This window comes from Spea bombifrons, chromosome 5, assembly GCF_027358695.1.
Source record: "Spea bombifrons isolate aSpeBom1 chromosome 5, aSpeBom1.2.pri, whole genome shotgun sequence".
In the NCBI taxonomy this organism is placed as follows: domain Eukaryota; kingdom Metazoa; phylum Chordata; class Amphibia; order Anura; family Pelobatidae; genus Spea; species Spea bombifrons.
Window position 1 is genome coordinate 87,009,038 of NC_071091.1, and position 19,263 is coordinate 87,028,300.

Genomic DNA, 19,263 nt, shown 5'->3' on the forward strand with positions numbered 1-19,263 from the left:
ATCAGGGCCCAGAATCACATTTATTTTTATGAGCGAGTAGTACAATTAGCACTATAATTCACAAAAACGTTGCCTGGAAAGAGTTAAACTTATTGGCACTTGAAATATCCATGGGGTGTCTAGTTTTCAAAAATGTATTATTTGATTGGTTAAATCTAGTTGGCCAGGTTAAAAATAGGACATGGGACCAGATGTCAAAATTCCAACCCCCCAAAAAAAACACCTCCCAAATGTGGCCTTTTAACCCCAACAAACCAATGCACAGGTGATATCAATGTACTCAGGAGTTGTTGTTAAATACATATTGGCTGTGGCCTATACCAGGGGCTAAATTGCAATGTGTGTGAAAAGAAAACAAAAAAATACTACCACAAACGTTATTATATGGTAAAATTAATGCATGGAAAGGGTTAAAATACCAGTATCTGAAATATCCTGGGGTGTCTAGTTTTCAAAAATATTTTGTTGGCATTGGCCAGCTTCAAAGTTATCCCAAATACAATTTTTAAAATATCAATTTCAAGTTGAAAAACTGAATTGAGCATGTCCAAAATGTAGCCTTTAACCCCCTCATACATAACAAACAAAGGGCCAGCTCAGACCATATCAGTAAAAAGCAAGGCAAAAGCAGCTATCCCACAGGGTTGCTCAAGCAGGAAGGAGCATCCACTCCAACACTGATATCAATCAGACAAAGGAACACCAGCACTCCATGAAGACAGAAGTAATCAAATAAACGTATAATCTAAAAAATCTTTTTATTCGGATGCTTGATCCCATATATATAAAAATATGATGTAGAAAAATATATATCCAAAATTACACAAATAAAAGAAATGAACAAACATTATTAGACCTATTCTTGTTATCATTATCAGGTGGTTCTCACTTATTTTCACTAAATGTTTGATTAACGTGGCGAAACCCGCCAAGTGGTCTCTCTTTTTCTGCGGCTGGTATGATATTCATTGTACTCTTTTTAGTTTGTTCATTTCTTTTTTTGTATAATTTTTTATATAATTTTTTTCTTCATCATATTTTTATATATATAGGATCAAGCATCCAAATAAAAGATATTCTTATATTATTATACATTTATTTGATTACTTCTGTCTTCATGGAGTGCCGGTGTTCCTTTTTCTGATTTTTACCCCCAAACAACCCAACAAACCCATGCATGTAGCACTTTACTCAAGAGACAGCTTAACCCCTTAACTTCCATTGACTGGTCAACCACGCCACGAAAAAACGATCACTTAACAACCTATGACGTGCCTGACATGTCATTTCATTAAACAAGATTAGAAAGCGATCTACGATCTTAAACGGTGTTGCTGTAATGCCTCTATGTTGAGGCATTCAGCAACACTGAGATTGGCATCATGGGCCATATCTGGCCTCTCCCTGTGGGTGTCAACATCCACCATACACTGTACGGCGGCGGATGCCCATTTTAAAAGTTTAGGAGGCGGTCAAAGATCACCTCCTAAACTTCAATGGTGTTGCTAAAATGCCCCGATCACGAGACATTCAGTGACACTGAACACTCGCCCCAGGATGCGCTGTGACTGCTCCGGAGAGTGGTCACAACTGCCACTGCGAGTGATTTTGCCACTCGCAAGATGGCGGCGCGTCCTGTAAAAAAAAAAAATTTGGAAAAGTTCGCCAGAGGGTCTGCAGATTGAATAAAGGTACTGTATTCGACCATGCAAGTCAATAGAGCACAGCTTTCTAATCGCTATGTGATTAGTAAAATATAAAAAAAAAAAATGGGGAAAAAAAATATGGAAAAAAAAAGTGGCCAGGCTCAAAGATAGGGCATAGGCACAGACTGACCAAAACTATCACAAACTGTGCCAAAGGCTGGTGGTAGAATCTCATGCATGGAAAGGGTTTAAATACTACCATTTGAAATACCTTGAGGTGTCTAGTTTTCAAAATTATATGGTTTGATGGGGTAAATTGCATTGACCAGCTTCAAAGATACCCGAAATTGCACATGAGGCAGAATGACCAGCTTTGGAAAAAAATTGTTTTGAAATAGCAAAATGCTACTTGTACTTATTGCCCAATAAAAGCACAAAAAAAACATAAAAACATTGGGTATTTCTAAACTCAGGACAAATAGTAGAATCTATTTAGCAGGTTTTTCCATTAGCTTTTTTGGGTAAAAGATTTTTTTCGGGTAGAAGTCAGAAAATGTTTTTTTCTTTTTTTTTTATGGGAAGTTAGATAATATGATCAAACAAATGGTATCTGAAGAAAGCCCTTCTTGTCCTGAAAAAAAACAACACATAACTTGTGTGGGCACACTAAACGACTAGCACCGCAAAAGTGTTAAAACAGCCTCGGTCCCAAAGGGTACGAAAGGTAAAACACAGCCTGGTCCTTAAGTGGTTAAGCACCCAATCAGTGGCAGGAAAGTACTCTCATTGAAATCAATAAGAAGACTTCACTCATGCGTAGACCTGAAACAACGAATCGATAATAATCGATAACGGGAATCGTTGTCGACGATTTCCGTTATCGATTAATCGAGTGATCGATTCGTCGTTGGAGCGCTCGGCTCCTTTCACTTACCTCCGCCAGCGTTCCCGCTGCAGAGCTCTGTAGTGTCCGTCTGCTTGAAGTTACGTAATGACGTAATGACGTAATGACGGATGTGACGCGCGTCAACGATGAAGATTTGAATAAAGTTTTGCGGTTGAACGTTGTAAGTGGAACGATTCGGTAGCGGAGGTACGTATGGAGAGAGAGAGAGAGAGAGAGAGAGAGAGAGAGAGAGAGAGAGAGAGAGAGAGAGAGAGAGAGAGAGAGAGAGAGAGAGAGAGAGAGAGAGAGAGAGAGAGAGAGAGAGAGAGAATATGATTGCAGGGTGGGAAACTGATGGGGCAGAGTGTGGGTGGGGGCAGGGCAGGATGTGGGTGCAGGGCATTTCATTAAATTATTAAATATTGTTTTTTTTTATCCGATTAATCGATTAATCGAAAAAATAATCGGCCAACTAATCGATTATTAAAATAATCGTTAGTTGCAGCCCTACTCATGCGTACAGGGGTGTAAACAGACTGCTTTACGCTATGTTTACCAAAGCCAGCACCAAATACATTATGTGCATTGATTTCCATGCAGCTGAGTGCACCTCCGCGGAGCATTTAAGTAGGGGTGGGGAAAGGGGCAAATGCATTTGAGGGGATTCTGCAGAATCGCCCCATGCATTTGCAAAATGGACCACACAGCTGTCAAATGCATTAAGGGCATATGTTGACTGGTGTGTCCCTCTAACTCTACTGCTGCGTCCCTCTAACTCTACTGCTGCATAGCATTTGTCGTTTTTAAAAAGGACACATTCAAATCGGGGTCTGATGTGGACATCCCAACTGCTACAAGTGTATTTTACTTGGAAAAACATACTGAAGTAAAACAGACTGTGCTTTAACGTGATGCAATGTGGTCTCTCATTGCTTGTGTGGAGAAATGGCTGATCCTTTCACCTAGTGTCTCGTGGCAGAAAATAACATGACATTTTGGCAAATGGATACATTTTAAGGAATGTCTCAATATGATTTACTTTTTACGATATGACATTGGTTTACAGAAATGTTTGTAGAAAAAACAGACAGCACATGAAATCTGATAGAGTGTAAAATATGTTTTATTTTTAGGAGAATTACATATGAAAACTTACCTCTGTTACTTCCTGAGCGCCTCTAGGTGCACATTTTATACTGGCAAAATTAGAATTGTGCAAATTGACCAAAACAAGATGGGCAAATCTTTAATTTAGTTTTTAGGCCATTTGTTTTCTGACAATGAATTTTGTTTCTTGCCCTTTCGGTTTGGATGAGGATCGAAGGGCTTTTTCCATTAGACTAAACTAAATTTGTTTTTTGTCTATTTCCACCAGCCTGGTATGTATAGATGAGAAAACATTAACAGACAGATGAGATGTAATTTGATTCCATGGATTTATATGAAAATATCTAAATACAGGGTATATTGGTACAGTACATGTCATAATGTTACAAAAAGACACATTTTATGTGAATTTTAAATTACTCTAAAGCACTAGAAGATTCCATAAAACCGTAACAGCTTTAAACTTGTATATAAATAAAAGCAATAATAATAATATCGTATTTGCTCGATTATAAGACAACCCCCCAAAATATGAATATTAATTTAGGAAAAGAAATATATAGAATAAGACTATCCTATAGGAAAAATGTTTTACTAGTAGATATTAACTCCCCATGTAAACCATGTTTTGCTTTTATTTGCCAACCTGCCCTCCAGTTATGCACATCTGCCCCCCAGATATGCCTTATACCCCCTGTATGCCATTCTGCCTCCCAGATATGGCTTATACCCCCCCATATGCCACTCTGCCCCCCAGAAATGCCTTATGACCCACCCTATATGTCACTCTGCCTCTCTCCGTTTTTTACTGCTTGGGAAAGCTGCTTCATTCACACACAGAACCTGTGAGTGGTGTCCCATGAACATAGGGTTAACTATTTAGTCTGATTACACACCACAGCATAGAATTTGACAGCAGATAAGAACATTCATTCCTTGGTCATGTCTTACATTCAGGATAGCTTAATGCTTAACCCATACATGTTTACATTCCTACGTATTAGCCTTTACCACCTTCAGTGTGAAGTAAAACTGCTATACATTTAGGGGCTCTACTAAAAAATTAAGAATTTTGCTTTAATAAATTATTCAAAAGCTCTATTTTTTTAAACTAAAAAAAGTTCATTCAGTACAGCGCCCCAACGTGTTCACCCCAACAAAAGTTAGTCGGATATTTAACATTGTTAGACAGCACAATACCAATGCAATGATCAAATACAAAATCATTTTTAATTTATTTATTATACAGGACAACATTTTTCTCTTGGAATTTTAGTTAGAATAAGAAACTCATGTTATAGACATTTGCTTAAACATTAGTTTTAGAAGTTGTGTTAATTGCCTCCTGCACTGGAGAAACAGTTTTGTTCAGATATTAAAATATTTTAACTGTTTTACCAAATATATCCATTAAAAATACAAAAAAACCTCTAAACTGCACCATTGTTTAGATCTGCATAGAATTACATAAAAAATCTGTAAAAACAGGCACCGTCAGGAATATGGTAGTGTATATTACATCATATAAAACAATTATAATGTATTTTCCTTGCAAGAAATATTAATAGGCAAGCAATCAGTTACAAATGATACACATGGCTATAAAAATGTTGACAAAAAAAACAAAAAAAAAAAACAACAAATGTTAGTGGTATTTGTATAGTCATGTTTATGCATGCCACAGCTTAAAAGTATTTCTACTTTTGTTAAAAAATTATAGTTAAGAGTTTTGTCATTTTTACCATATGTCTGTTAAACCATGATTTTCAATATTTGATGAACCTGCACAAATTATACATCAATTTGTTCAGGAGAGGTAGAGCCTTCTTTTAAAATCATAAAAATACATAAATCACTATTAGTGAAGCCAGATTAAAAAAACTATACTACAGTAAGAAAAACAAATCTTGTATACTGTAGGTGCCACAGCTGAACAGTGACCTAATGTATCTCCTAATTACAGTCATACCACACATCCATCCTTTACATATTACATTTTTTAATACTATTAATTAATACAATTAATACAATGGGCTTTGGAGGTAGTGTTTTTTTTTTATTTATTTATTTTTTTTACTTGTAGTGGCAGGGTTAAGTGACATTTAAAAAAAAAACTCTTGTTTGTTCCTAGTGCAGTTTGGCTCAGACATCACTGGGCTCCCAATAATTTTTATTTCATTTTTTCATATTTTTTTTTCCCTTCTCCTGATCTGAAGTGTGTGCAATATTAGCCAGAAGGGGGAGCAATTGGAAATCTCTGCAGGGTCTAGAAAGACCTTGTTGAGTCTCTCCTGTGCTCCAGTGAACTTTCGGTGGGCATCAGATCTCACGTTCGGATGTTCGGACATTCCTTGTATAACAGTGTACCGCTGCTCAATAGAGTCTGATCTCCTGCCGCTGCTACAAAGTCAGCACGTAAAACAGTACATCTTGGCACAGTGGTGCAAACGGGTTAATTATCTTGAAAAGTGGTATTATGTATTGCTTTAAAAAACGTAAACCATTCTTTATAGAATAGCACCCATGGTTACTTGAGTTCTCCAGCAACATTCCTTCATAAGAAACTAGAGACACTTAAGGAATGATTGAGTACCTCAGCTGCTATATAATATAGATCACATGCTGAATTTCCAACACGCCTTGTAATTTCAAGGGTTTCTTCATAAAATTGTAAAAATATATTTTTTCCACAGATTCCCATTATCAATTGTAGATAATCCATGTCTTGGGGCTATATTGTCTCAGATATACTGAGAAGATAGTTTTCAGAGCTCATGATGTAATCCGCCCATTCCTCACTAAGTTCAGCCATTGGTGGACCTGTCCCTCCATATTCTGGGGGAAGAATATTCCCAGAAAAATGATTGTGAAGGGACGACAAATAGTTACATCCATGCAAGTGGACCTGAAAGAAATTTTTATAAGAAAGTATTACACATGCATGAAATGTTTTTTTTTTAATTTATTAAAAAAATAACATTTAATAAAACTTGTAAAAACTCAATATTTGAAAAACAGTTTTAGTTATAAAGAAGTCACAGGTGCATGATGTGGAGGTTATTTTTGCACTGTAATATGTGTGTAGTCAGGAGTAATAAGATATGGCTGATCAAAATATACGCAAGAGGATATACACCACATTTTCTTTACGGTCAGAAAATGTATGCCATTCTGTAATTATTACAGTTATATTTACTAAAAAAGCCATTTTAAATTTGTATTACTAAATGATGGGAAAATTAAGATTCGTAAGAAGACAGGTACAATGGAAAAAGTGGAGGAGAGTGAGGTGATATAATTGCTTCTACAGTCTTTATAAACTGGAATAGTATTAACATTAACCACCTTCAGTCTCCTGTAGACGTACATGTACGTCCTAAAAAGGCACACAATAAAGCCATTTAGAACACACATGTACGTCCTGACTTTTTTTGTAGCAGCAGGGACATCTCCCTGCCACTACATGTTAGATCAGACTGTCTTTTGAAAGGCTGTGCTTCCCCCGTCATGAATCGCTGGCTTCCTGCATGTACCAGGTGCTGATCGTCAGCTGGTACATGAGGAATGCCCCGATCACAGGATCTTGTACCACTGCTGACGTCAACCAGAATGTCATTGGAGGGCAGGATATCCCCTTAGAGTCCAATTGCTCTTCATAGTGGCCGATCACACACATAGCAATCCCCGCTGCAAGTCTATGGAGTGCAGGAGGTTCTCATGGAAGAGAGTGAGAAATAATGTTTCTCCCTCTTCCAATAGGTGGAAAAAGTGTAAAAGAAAAAACAAAATTACTGGCATAAGAACATGTTTGAGAAGTCACTAGATGGATCTCTATCCATATTGCACGAATAGCCGTGCAAAAAGTAATATCTATATATAAAAAAAATTACAAAAGCCCTTACATCCTATTGCCCTAGCTCTATGTGTAAGAAGTATAACCCCACCCCTGTTCACTACCCCCAAACCAGTTAAGCCATAACTATTAAAAATACTACTATAGGGTACTATGTAAGGGATGGATTCGGCCCTGTAGAAAAAAAATGGGTTATTTGTGTAGCTGCATCAAACATAGAAAAGGGGAATCTTAATTAAACCCACACATGTTAAAAAAGGCAAAAAAGCAACAGGACTCGAGGTATCAAAGCTCTGGGACTGAAGGGGTTAACTAATTCCCATTTTACAAACACAGACTTATTGCAGGAATAGCATTAAAGCACACCATTTTTCGCATAACACAGGTCTAAGTAATTGTTGCTTCATCTTTTGACAATAGTTTTGTTGATTTGAAATGCATTTCACTCTACAACATTGCTAAGGAAATTCACAAAGTATTGTAATATGATCACAGTGCTTTCGGCTAATTCTTTATCATGCAATAAAGAGAAACTGATCATCTTACTTTCTGTAATTATTATCTAGGTCAGAAGTGAAATAAAACCTGGTTTGTGCTATAGACATAAGCTGCAGAGAAAAGGGAATGTAATAGGATGCCAATGTGTGTAGTATAACCGATTTTTACAAAAGAACAAATCGAAGAAAGGGTTTGTAATAGCATTTTACACTTATTTTGTACAGGGATGTGAAAAAGTATTTGCCCCCTCCCAATTTCTTATTCTATTTTTGCTTAACCACATTTAAAAGGTAAAGAGTAAACCAAAACCTACATCATGCATGTAAAAAAGTAATTGTCCCTAACCCTAATAACTGGTTACGCCATAGCACTGTACATTTCTTTCTGCTCACTCACCCGTTGTTTTATTTTTTCAGGCAGAAATGGCTTAATCAATGCAAAGACAGGATAGAAGAACAAGGGTTCATTTATAAGGTGTATTCCACGGACCTTCAGAGGGAAAGAATCCTAAAAAGAACCATAAAGGCATTATGACATGGCTTGTCTTATCACAGATTATGTAATGCATACTCACGCCATTAATCAGATATGTCACTGTAAATGAAGAAGAGCTATGTAATGGTGTTTAAAATAAGTTATCAGCAACATATACTTAAACATCCACCATCTTGTGTGCTATTCCTCTGCATGCTTACGTCTTGTGTATGTGTTCTAGCACTGTTACCTTAGCCCATTTATCATACTGATTTATGTTAAACTACAGAATGTCTTGGGTATTAATAACCATGAGGGACCCTCTGACAAATGGAAGTTCATGGAGGAAATAATCAGCCAAGTCAGTGTGGGATTGAAACCAGAAAAAGCCACCTAAATACAGAAATTGCCTAAAACAGCAGCTTCCAGATCTGCAGATAAAGAAAGTGTATCAACTTTTCTTCAAAGTTAAACTATTTTGTTATGTACAGCTTTCGTAACATTTTTTCTTTTATATTACCATGAGATAAAGAGAAGAATGAGACCAAGGACTGATTAAGGTTTGAGTCTTTACAGCGGGAAAAAAAATAACAGACTAGATGAGCCAAATGGTTATCTGGTGTCAAATTCTATGTTTCCATGTGTCATCGGTAACATTTAAGAGTTTAACTCCTTCAGTCCCAAGGGTTTTTGGTACCTCAAGTCCCAGAGCGATTATTCTCCATTCCTGCAAATAGTGTACCCATGTAACCTATATATTGTTTTTTTTTCAAAGGAGAGAGAGGGCTTTCTTTTGATACCATAGTTAGATAATTCGCTGAAAATTTAGGATGAGACATTTAGTAAAAGCTAGCGAAAATTAGAAAAAAAACTATTTTTTATATATTTTCTCCTCTGAATCCTCACAAAATTAGGTAAAGTGACAGAAAATCTCCTCCACGGTTTATCAATTCGGGTGTCTTGATTACACAAATACCTAATTTATATAGAATTTCCATACTTCCACAGCACTTATAGGGAACATACTATAAGGTGTACATTATTCTTTACAAAGCCATAGAGTTTTTACATTAAAATAAACCAAAAATACCCACTAAAGTATATATTTCTGTAAAGCAGACAACTTATCTTATAAGGGGTGTTTAGGCACTCTTCATGCAGTTATTTGGCCACCAATCACTGTCAAAGGTGGCCGCAGAAATTATTTCCTGCGCTTTTTTTCACTTCTGTGTTGCTTAGATTTTTTTGCACAGGGTATGTGTTACGGCAGAGAAACCCAGACAAAATTGTTCAGCTGCATCCCCTGGTTATGAAATATATAGAACTCTATAGGGTAGTATTTTTTATACTTTTGGCATAACGGGTTTGAGGGTATATCCTGCCCTCCAATGACCTTCCGGGCGATGTCAGCAGTGACGCGACCTGGAAGGGAATGCGTGATCGGGCATTTAAAACTGTTTTCCGATGCCGGCTTCTGCTGACAGAGGGGAGCTTGACAGCCTGATCTCCCGTGTAGCGGCAGGGATGTGTCCCTGCCGCTGCAAGAAGGTCAGGACGTACCAGTACATCCATAGGGGTTTCTTGAGATGCGTTTTATGGACTACCGGTATATCCATAGGGGACTAAAGCGGTTAAGCATATATTGTTTGGTTTGTAGTGGTTAACCTAGGCCTCAAGGGCATCACTGACTCAGAATATCGATTGTGTCTACAGCTTTTGAAGGCTATGTTTGGACTGCCCTAAATAAAGTAAAAATAACCAAGACAAAAAAAAAGTACGTATAAAAACCTTTTTAACCTACTGTCATAACAGCAGCGATCCTTTTGGCAATGGTTGGGGTGATTTGAAATGCATGTGCAAGTCTCCAACCCTGAAGATCAAATATAGCCTTAATACCATTCCTCTGTGTCTCAGCATCCTTTACTAAGAGTTCAGAGGTTATAAGGCTCACCCGAAACACTTCATAGGCACTGAACTCTTTAGGGTCCCATTGTTCTGGAAAACAATTGGTTCACTGTGGTTATATTGTCACATTTTGATATTGTAACCCCTTAAGAACAATGGGTTGTCCTTAAACCCATTAAAACAATGCATTGTGAGCCTGTACATGTTGATGTGTGATCAAGGGATTGAATAATGCAAGTGGCTCCGTGGAGAAACAAAGTTTCTACACTTCTTTCTCTACGGTTCCTTTTGCATTATTCTGGCATTCTCCCTCAATTGGAGGAATGAGGAAGAGGCTCCACTCTGTTACAGTGGCAATACACCAGAATAATGCAGTTTTTACACTTTCCCTGTGGATACGTCTGCATTATTCTGGCCTGGTGTAGTACTTCCATTCTCAACAGGGTGAAACCCCAGTGCCTTTCCTCCATTCTTCCAATCCGGAGAGAGAGTGTGCGCCCTATTGTGGGAGTACACAGAAGAGGACAGGATAATGCAGAGCAGAGCTGCAAGAAGAAATAGAAGAACAAGAAGTGGAACTGCAGAGAAGGAGACAAAGAAGTGGAGACACAGAACCACTTATCAAAGAAGGTAGGGAAACATTAAGAGATTGTGTGAGAGTTTGTGAAAGTGTATGAGTGAAAGAGTGTGAGTGAGCGACAACACATTTTGTTTGTTTGAATCAAAATTCTCTTTTTTTCTGTGTAAAATGAGAATCTGCTAATTGTAATAGTTCAAGAAAAAAAAGAAACTGGGTTACCAAGTTTCCATATGTTACATATTCTTACCAATCCTGTAAATGAGAACTCTGCTGCCGTAAGCATCCCTTGACTTTAAGACTCCATGGTAGCCAGAACGGAAAAGATTAAGTAGAGAGGAAGGTTGCAAATCTGCAGTAATTTCAGGGCATTCTTTTCTCCATTTGTGATAGTTTTTCAGGAGCTAGAAGACCATTTAACATGAGACTTACAAGTTAATATTAATTGTTCACAGCATGAAAAGGTTTCACATTTTTAGCTGAGCTACTCTAGGTAGAAGTATAAATGCATAACTGTTAAATCAGATCACCGTTTCTACAAGCATTCTTTCTGACATTAAGAGTGCACACATAACTAACCTACACACCTTGTTACATAAAACAGCAATGGGGAAAGGGCCGCCATCAGAAATTTTGAGGCAGAGTACAAACTTGAGATCTGGTCCCTAAGCCCAACCCATTATACTACCCATTGCTCCGTCCATGTTCCACCTATCACCCAGCCTCATGATCTTCCCATAAGACTGCCTTATACACCTCCTATTGTTCTCCTGGCATCAGCCAAACCCAGACTTGAAGGAGCACAGAGAAGAACGTTACCTGCATTGTGCCAAATGTAAAGTTTGGTGGTGGAGGAGGAGGAGGGATAATGGTTCAGCCCAACCCCAAAAAAACAGCCCCATACCATTATCCCTCCTCCACCAAACTTTACAGTTGGCGCAATGCAGTCAGGTAGTTACTGTTCTCCTGGCATCTGCCAAAACCAAACGCTTGGCATTGTACTTGGTGATGTGAGGCTTGAATGCAGCTGCTCGGCCATTGAAACCCATTTCATGAAGCTCCTACTGCCCAGTTTTTGTGCTGATATTAGTGTCAGTGGAAGCCTGGAACTCTTCAGCTATGGAATCAGCAGAGCCTCATACACCACCGCACACCTCAGCACTCGGCGACCCCTGTTCTGATTATACGTGGTCTTCGGTTTCGTGCTGCTGTTCCTATAAGCTTACCCTTACAGTTTTGGGTCTAATTGAAACAACTGAATTCCATAATAAAGAGGTGTGTCCCAATACTTTTCTCCATATAGTGTATATAAGACATACATTATATATATACATACAAACAGGAGACAGACTTTGAAATTGGTAAATCCTTTGCAGGATAAAAACTACTAAGGGATCTCAACATGTGCAGTCTGGAGGAAAGAAGAGAAACAAGGAATATGAAAGAAACATTCCAATATAAGTGGTTTCAACAAAGTACTACTGGGAATTGTATTTTAAAAGGAAAATAAATGTTAAGACAATAGGCCACAATCTAAAACTAGGATGTCAGAGGCTTAGATGTAATGTAAGGAAGAATTAAAGCACGAGTGGCAGAAGTTATTACAGTGAGTGAATTTAAACATGCATGGAATAGGCACACAGTTATGTTTAATGTAGTGACAGACTACATGGGCCATATAGTTTTACGTTTTATAAATTTATTGACCCAAGTGAGGCTTATTTATAACTCATTCACAGTGATAACGGCCAAGACGCTTGATATAAGTGCAATCTACGTTGCAGTTCCTTTTTTTTTTATAGAATGGTTCAAAGATCAGCATGCGGCTGTTTTGTTATTTGTTAACTATGCCAATCCTTGCTTTACACATTTCATACCATTCATATGAGTTACTTACAAAAAAGGTTACCGTTTTATTGTAAAAAAAAGGTTACAGATTTTATTGTAAAAAGAAGTATCTGCTCTTCATTTTTATTATTACCATGTATTGATTCCCATCATATACCCCCAAAATTTCAGGTGTCCAAAAGGTAACCCCTATGTTGGTGTGTTTAGCAAGAGGAAGGGGGCAGTCCCCCTATAAGTGGATGAGGTCAGGGGAGGAGCCATTCATCAAGGTACAATGGTTATATATATATATATTAGATATAGCTGTAGTTTTATATAGCTATGAAACAAAAAACGATAAAAAAAAATACCCCCAAAAAATATATTAATTACATAAAGTTATTGTACTGGCTGCCTGGGCATGATATGAGTGTGATTGATGTTAGCTGTTAGCAATCACACTCCTATCATGTTCAGGCAGCCAGTACATGCACATCACTTTCAGCCTTCCTGTGCCCCCTACACACGGATCCATGCTATCACATATGAACTGCAAGGTTCCGCTCGCAGACTTCCGTGGGGGGCGCTGTTTCCCTCTTTTGATGTACATTCATGTGACTCCACTGGGTTCCTGTGTCACCTCGACGGATCAAGAGACGCTGCTGAGCAACAAAGAGGTAAGCAGCAGGTCCCTTTCCGGCAAAAATGTAAAAAAAAATAAAAAAAAATAAATCTACCACCACTGTATAAAATGCACCCAGTTTTTCGACCCCAATTTTTTCTAAAAAAGATGCATCTTATACATGGGGAAATCCAGATATATATATAATATGTTATATATATATATATACACACACACACAGTGTCCTCTACAATTATCGGCACCCTTGGTAAATATGTCTTAATTGTATGTTGTGCACAATTATTGGCACCCCTATGAATACATATAAGAAAAATCATATTCATATATTTGATGAATATTCCCGGTGAGATTTTAAATTTTTTAGCACACCTGAGAGACTAGGAAGAGGAAATTGTTCAACCATGACTTCCTGTTTCACGTGGGTATAATTATTAGGTAAAACATAGGCCAAATTCCCTTAGTCATTCATCACAATGGGTAAGACCAAGGAATATAGCTGTGATGTGCAGCTAGAGGTTGCTGGGCTTCACAAAATGGGAAGTGGCTATAAGAAAATAGCAAAAGCATTGACAATGCCCATTTCCATCATCAAGGCAATAACTAAGATGTTCCAGTTAACTCATATTTTCCAAAGGTGCCAATATTTGCAGAGAGCACAGTGTAATTATATATATATATATATATATATATATATATGTATATTATTTATATACATATATATAAATAATATACACACCGATAAGCCATAACATCACCACCTGCTTAATATTGTGTAGGTCCCCCTTTTGCCTGCAAAACAGCCCCAACCCGTCGAGGACTGGATTCCAGAAGACCTCTGAAGGTGTGCTGTGGTATCCGGCACCAAGACGTTAGCAGTAGTCCTGTAAGGTACTAGGTGGGGCCTCCATGGAAGCTTCCTGGTGCCATGTGTTCTTCAGGTAAGCAACACGGCCATCCATGTGATGGAAAAGAAAACGTGATTCATTAGACCAGGCCACCTTCTTCCATTGCTCCGTGGTCCAGTTCTTATGCTCACGTTTCCATTGTAGGCACTTTCAGCAGTGGGCAGGGGTCAGTATGGGCACCATGACTGGTCTTTGGCTACCCAGCCCCATTTGCAACAAACTGCGGTCCACTGTGTGTACTGACACCTTTCTATCAGAACCACCATTCACTTTTTTGGCAATTTGAGCTACTGTAGCTTGTCTGTTTTATGTCACCATATGGACCAGCCTTCGCCACCCACATGCATCAATGAGCCCTGGTCGCCCATGACCCTGTCGCCAGTTTACAGCTTTTTCTTCCTTGGATCATATTCCGACGCTCAGCAGAGAAGCTGCGCGTGCCGCGGCATTACAGAGAGACTGAGGCCTTGCGCTCCCACCACAGGACTTCACCAGGGTAAGTGAACTGCAAAGGGGGGGGTAGATGGTAAGGAGAGGGGGTACATTGTGAGAAGGGAGAGAGGGGGTAGATAGTGAGAAGGGGGAGGAGATTGTGAGAAAGGGAGGTTGTAAGAATCTTGAAAGAAAGAGTGAGAATAAGTAAGAATTAATGAGTGGATGAATTTTGTGAATGTGTGAGAGAATAAATGAATTAATGTGTAGATGAATTATGTGAAAGCGTGAGATAATAAATGAATTAATGTCTGTACGAATTGTGTGAATGAGGAAGATAATGAATGAATTAATGTGTGGATGAATTGCGTGAATGAATGGGGGGCAGTGGCTGTAGTGGGGGGAATAGAGGCTAGTAGTGGGGGAACAGGGCTAATGGGCCCTTCACTACAAGCCCCCTGCCCCCCCCCACTACAAGCCCCTATCTGTCCTCCCACTACAAGCTCTGTCCCCCCACCTACAGCACCTGTATGCCCCACTACAGGACAGGAGGGGGCCCACTATTATATTGTTTGCCCAGGGCCCACCAGATCCTTGAATCGACCCTAGTCAGGATGCAATGCTCTTGAGAGGTTTTCTCAAATGAAATACCACTGTGTGCTTTTATAAAGAAACAAAAACAACACAAATCTACTCCACTCTGGAGATTGAGTAACCTGACTATGTTGCATTGCAAGATAAAGTTGAACACAATATATAAATTCAGTATTCCATATTATTACAACACAAAGCTCCAATATAGTTTTGTGTGCAGAAGAGAGTTTCCTCCTCCGCCCTATATTCTATTGACTTCTTCAGGGCTAAAAAAAAAAAAAAAAAAAAAAAAAAAAAATGAAACCATTAATGTTGTAAGGAAGCCAAGATTTTTTTTTAATCTGAAAAGTGCACAACGAGGGTTATACATGCAAATAAATAAATCATATCTTATGTGAACAAGAAACATGTATGCAAAAAAAAAAATCACATTTATTTGCCCTTAACCCCTTGAGCACCAGAGAGTAAAATTTTGCAAAATCCCCCCAAATCTCACATATTGCAATAGGATAGGATGATTATTTACCAGGAACCAACAAAAAAAAAATCTAAAGTTAACAAAGTCCAAAGTGTTTTAGGGCAGCTTTCAGCCTATCCATGCCCACTGTTAAATACACACAATGGGGGAATGCACCACAGGTCATACTAAAAAGGTTATTATACCCTGACATTCCTTGGTTTTGGGATATAACCTGGAAAATGGAAACTAATTCCGCTATTACGGGACTGTTCCAGAGGTTGCCTTCTTTTGTTTTGAATGACATTTAGTAAAATTTTGTATCGCTGGATGAATTAAAGACAATCATTTCCAGAATTAACCTTTTCACCGACGCTACAATATGGTCAGCCAAAGAAAGAGAAGCCCCGATTTAATAAAAATAATGCATGATCCCTGACATCTCAGAATATAAACCAGATAAAGAACAAATGTGTGTTCTTTATATTAGAATATATATATAGTATATCAGCTAATCTCTTCTAAAACATCCTCAGGTGTGAGTATTTCTGTAATACCTCTACATCAAGGGTGATCTGATGCAATATCCATTTCACATCTATAATGCAGACAGAGCTTCATGTTGTGTGCATTTTCAGAGCATTACACTTTCACAGAAGTAGTCAGACAAGCCCTGAAGACCAGAATCCTGCTAAGGACTTAACAATGAGTTGTGAAGTCTGATATGGGGTGAAGCCAACTATCAGACAGGGGGTAACAAAACACACAACTTCCCACCCATAAACTCTGTATCTGGGGTATAAAGGTGACACATATAGCTCACTCATACCTTAAACGCCAGCTCTATGCAGAAATCCCTCGCCCTAAGGAATCTCAGTAAGAAGTCATCAGATAAGCCGAGGGGCCAGTGACCAGTCTCAGCTTGGGCTTTCTGCCTTAAGATCTCGATGGCCTTTTGCACTACAGGGGACTGGTCGGACAGCTCATTCAGCTCGGGGTTCTCCCTGTGAAAGTCCGCTCGATCCTCCGACATATTCCTGCACTCTAGCGAAGTTCTGGGAGTCTCACCTCGGCCCTCCTACTCACTGTGGTTGCTGTGAGGAGGTAACAGTCTCTTGGCAATGAGACAGCCTCTGCAACACGTGTATGACAGGCACTTAAAGGGACACGACGCCCCCTTTTAAAAGGAAAGCTGTGGGAAACGCAGGCTATTTGATTTATTGTGTAATCTCAACGCAGGGTGATATTATTCAAAGTCTGATGTGAGAATATAAAGAGGTTTAGTTAAATAACTGCAGTAAGTAGTAGTTTCTGCATTAACTCTATGTGAGTCACACAGACATTTGAAAGAGAAAGTGTTTCTTTAATGTCATTCGTGTTTGCATTTGGTTATGGGTAGAGTTTCTGATGAAGCATATTTTGGGAGAATATTTTTAGAGAGACAAAAATAACGCATTGCATTGTAACGGTTTGTAAGCTTATGACTTTAGGGATCAAACTCAAGCCAAATGAGTGGATTCAGGAATGTTTTTTTTTAAATATATGTGTTTAACAAAGTATACTTGTATATAATGCAAAATAAATATACTTTACGTCTAATACCATACAAGCAGGCCAGCACCAAATACTTACACACACTCATGCTAACACTGTACACTTACATTCACACATTTTAACACCATAAGCAGACACATTCACACCACGCACATACATGTTTACAGCATATGTTCTTGTCACGTTAACCCCCTCAGGCTGAGCACACATGGGAGTAGGTTTGAGTTTGAGATGGGGGCCTTGTCTGCCTCCCCAGTCCCCTTTTATATCTAAGTGCTCAATGGGGACACGGGGTGACCAAAAACCCAGTCTGGTCTGCCCTTACCAGACTTCCATGGACTAGACGGCTATGGGAGTTCTACATGGCTGGAAATGCTTCATGCACCTGACAGGGACCTAGCCGCAAAACTGCCGCAGATATGAACCGCGCCAATGCCCAATGAACTGTGTAGCGGACGCTATGGACGTCAGTTGCCCTACCACGTTGCTCTTTTGGGTTAATGCTGTGCTTGTGGTGGGTCACAATCTGGGGTGGTTACTTAAGGACCAATGACGTGCCAGGCACATCACAGAAAAACATACAGTTAAGGAGCAATCACATGCCAGTGTTGAAGACAATTGAGACATTCAGCAACACCAAAAAATATGCAGGGGTGCCATGTGATCACTTTCCATACAATCATATTTGCCATATTGAATATGGCAGCTCCTAAAAAAAGCTTAGGAAGCAATCGATTGCTTCTTTGCTCAGCTAGTGTTGCTGATATGCCTCGATATCAAGGCATTCAGCAACATAAAAAAAATCAGGGCCATCGTGTGATTGCTCACCGGAGTCCTTTCAAGTGAAAATGTTGAAAGAGGGTCAAGGCAATGAAATATAGAAAAAATGTAAAAAAAAAATAAAATAAATAAACAAATAAATATCACAAGTGCATGGAAAGTGTTAAAATACCATCATTTGAAATACCCACAGGTGCTTAGTTTTAAAAAATAAACAGTGCCTTCCACCAATATTGACACTGTTACGGACCTTTAAAGTTTAAATCCTGGCACCAAAGCCAATGGTCTCCCAAAGCCATGTTGCTCCGAAGTGTACCTCGCCCTGCCCTTTGCCAGGGGGACTAAAATCCCCGTTCCTCCCATTCCAAGTTGCTCAGAGCGGTTGGCCTGGTGGAGACCAAATGGCGACCAATAAGAGTCGCTCTTACGGACCTGTAAATCCTGGTGCGATCCTGTGGATTCCCGTATTAACCCCTGCTATACTACGGAAGATATAAGGCTAGAGACAGTGACTTGTATGGGGTAAGGATTAGTTAGGAGATATTTAAGAAGACGAACATAAAGAAACGAAGATTCTTTGTGTTGTGCAAAATTTGTGTATTTCCCAAATACAAATTCACAAATCTATTGATAGCCTTAAAATTCTGTTTGTTAGTGTTGCTAAATGTAGCACCACCTAGTGATCTTACATGTGCATTGCAACATTCTATTTAATTCATTTGGTAACAAACAATAATGTCAGTAAAAAATGAGAATGTGTTATCTCTGGTACCCTCCACTCTCTATTATGGTTATCCAACCATCCCCTCTGTCCACACTTCCAGACATCTCTATTACTGTTGAGAACTCCACCATCCAACCAACAGACCAAGTCAAACTTGACTCTGCTCTCTTCTTCATGCCTCTCATCCAGTCCCTCAACAAATCCTTCCGCATTCACCTGAAAAACATTTCCCGAATTGACCCTTTTCTCACACAAGAAACAACCAAAATATCAATCTACTCCCTTGTGATATCCCGTCAGTATTATTGCAACTCCATACTAACTGGTTTCCCCCTCTCCTGACTTTCAGCGCTCTAATCCATCCTCAACACTGCAGCTAGATTAATCTTTCTCTGTCACCA

The 19,263-nt window shown here is 38.9% G+C and overlaps 1 protein-coding gene across 2 annotated transcripts; it reads right to left on the bottom strand.

The window, feature by feature from the left end:
• Positions 1–5,693: 5,693 nt before the first annotated feature.
• On the bottom strand, positions 5,694–16,924 carry TTPA (alpha tocopherol transfer protein). Of its 2 annotated transcripts, XM_053466135.1 has the most exons (5): positions 16,634–16,919; positions 11,197–11,350; positions 10,266–10,459; positions 8,387–8,497; positions 5,694–6,544 (listed from the first exon to the last, which is right to left on the bottom strand). In XM_053466135.1, exons 1-5 carry the CDS (start codon positions 16,835–16,837, stop codon positions 6,371–6,373), a joined length of 837 nt encoding a protein of 278 aa, XP_053322110.1. In that variant the 5' UTR covers positions 16,838–16,919; the 3' UTR covers positions 5,694–6,370. The 2 variants fall into 2 exon arrangements, with proteins under 2 accessions (XP_053322110.1, XP_053322111.1); XM_053466136.1 differs by lacking the exons at positions 10,266–10,459; positions 11,197–11,350 and having other exon boundaries at positions 16,634–16,924.
• Between the last annotated feature and the right edge of the window lie 2,339 nt (positions 16,925–19,263).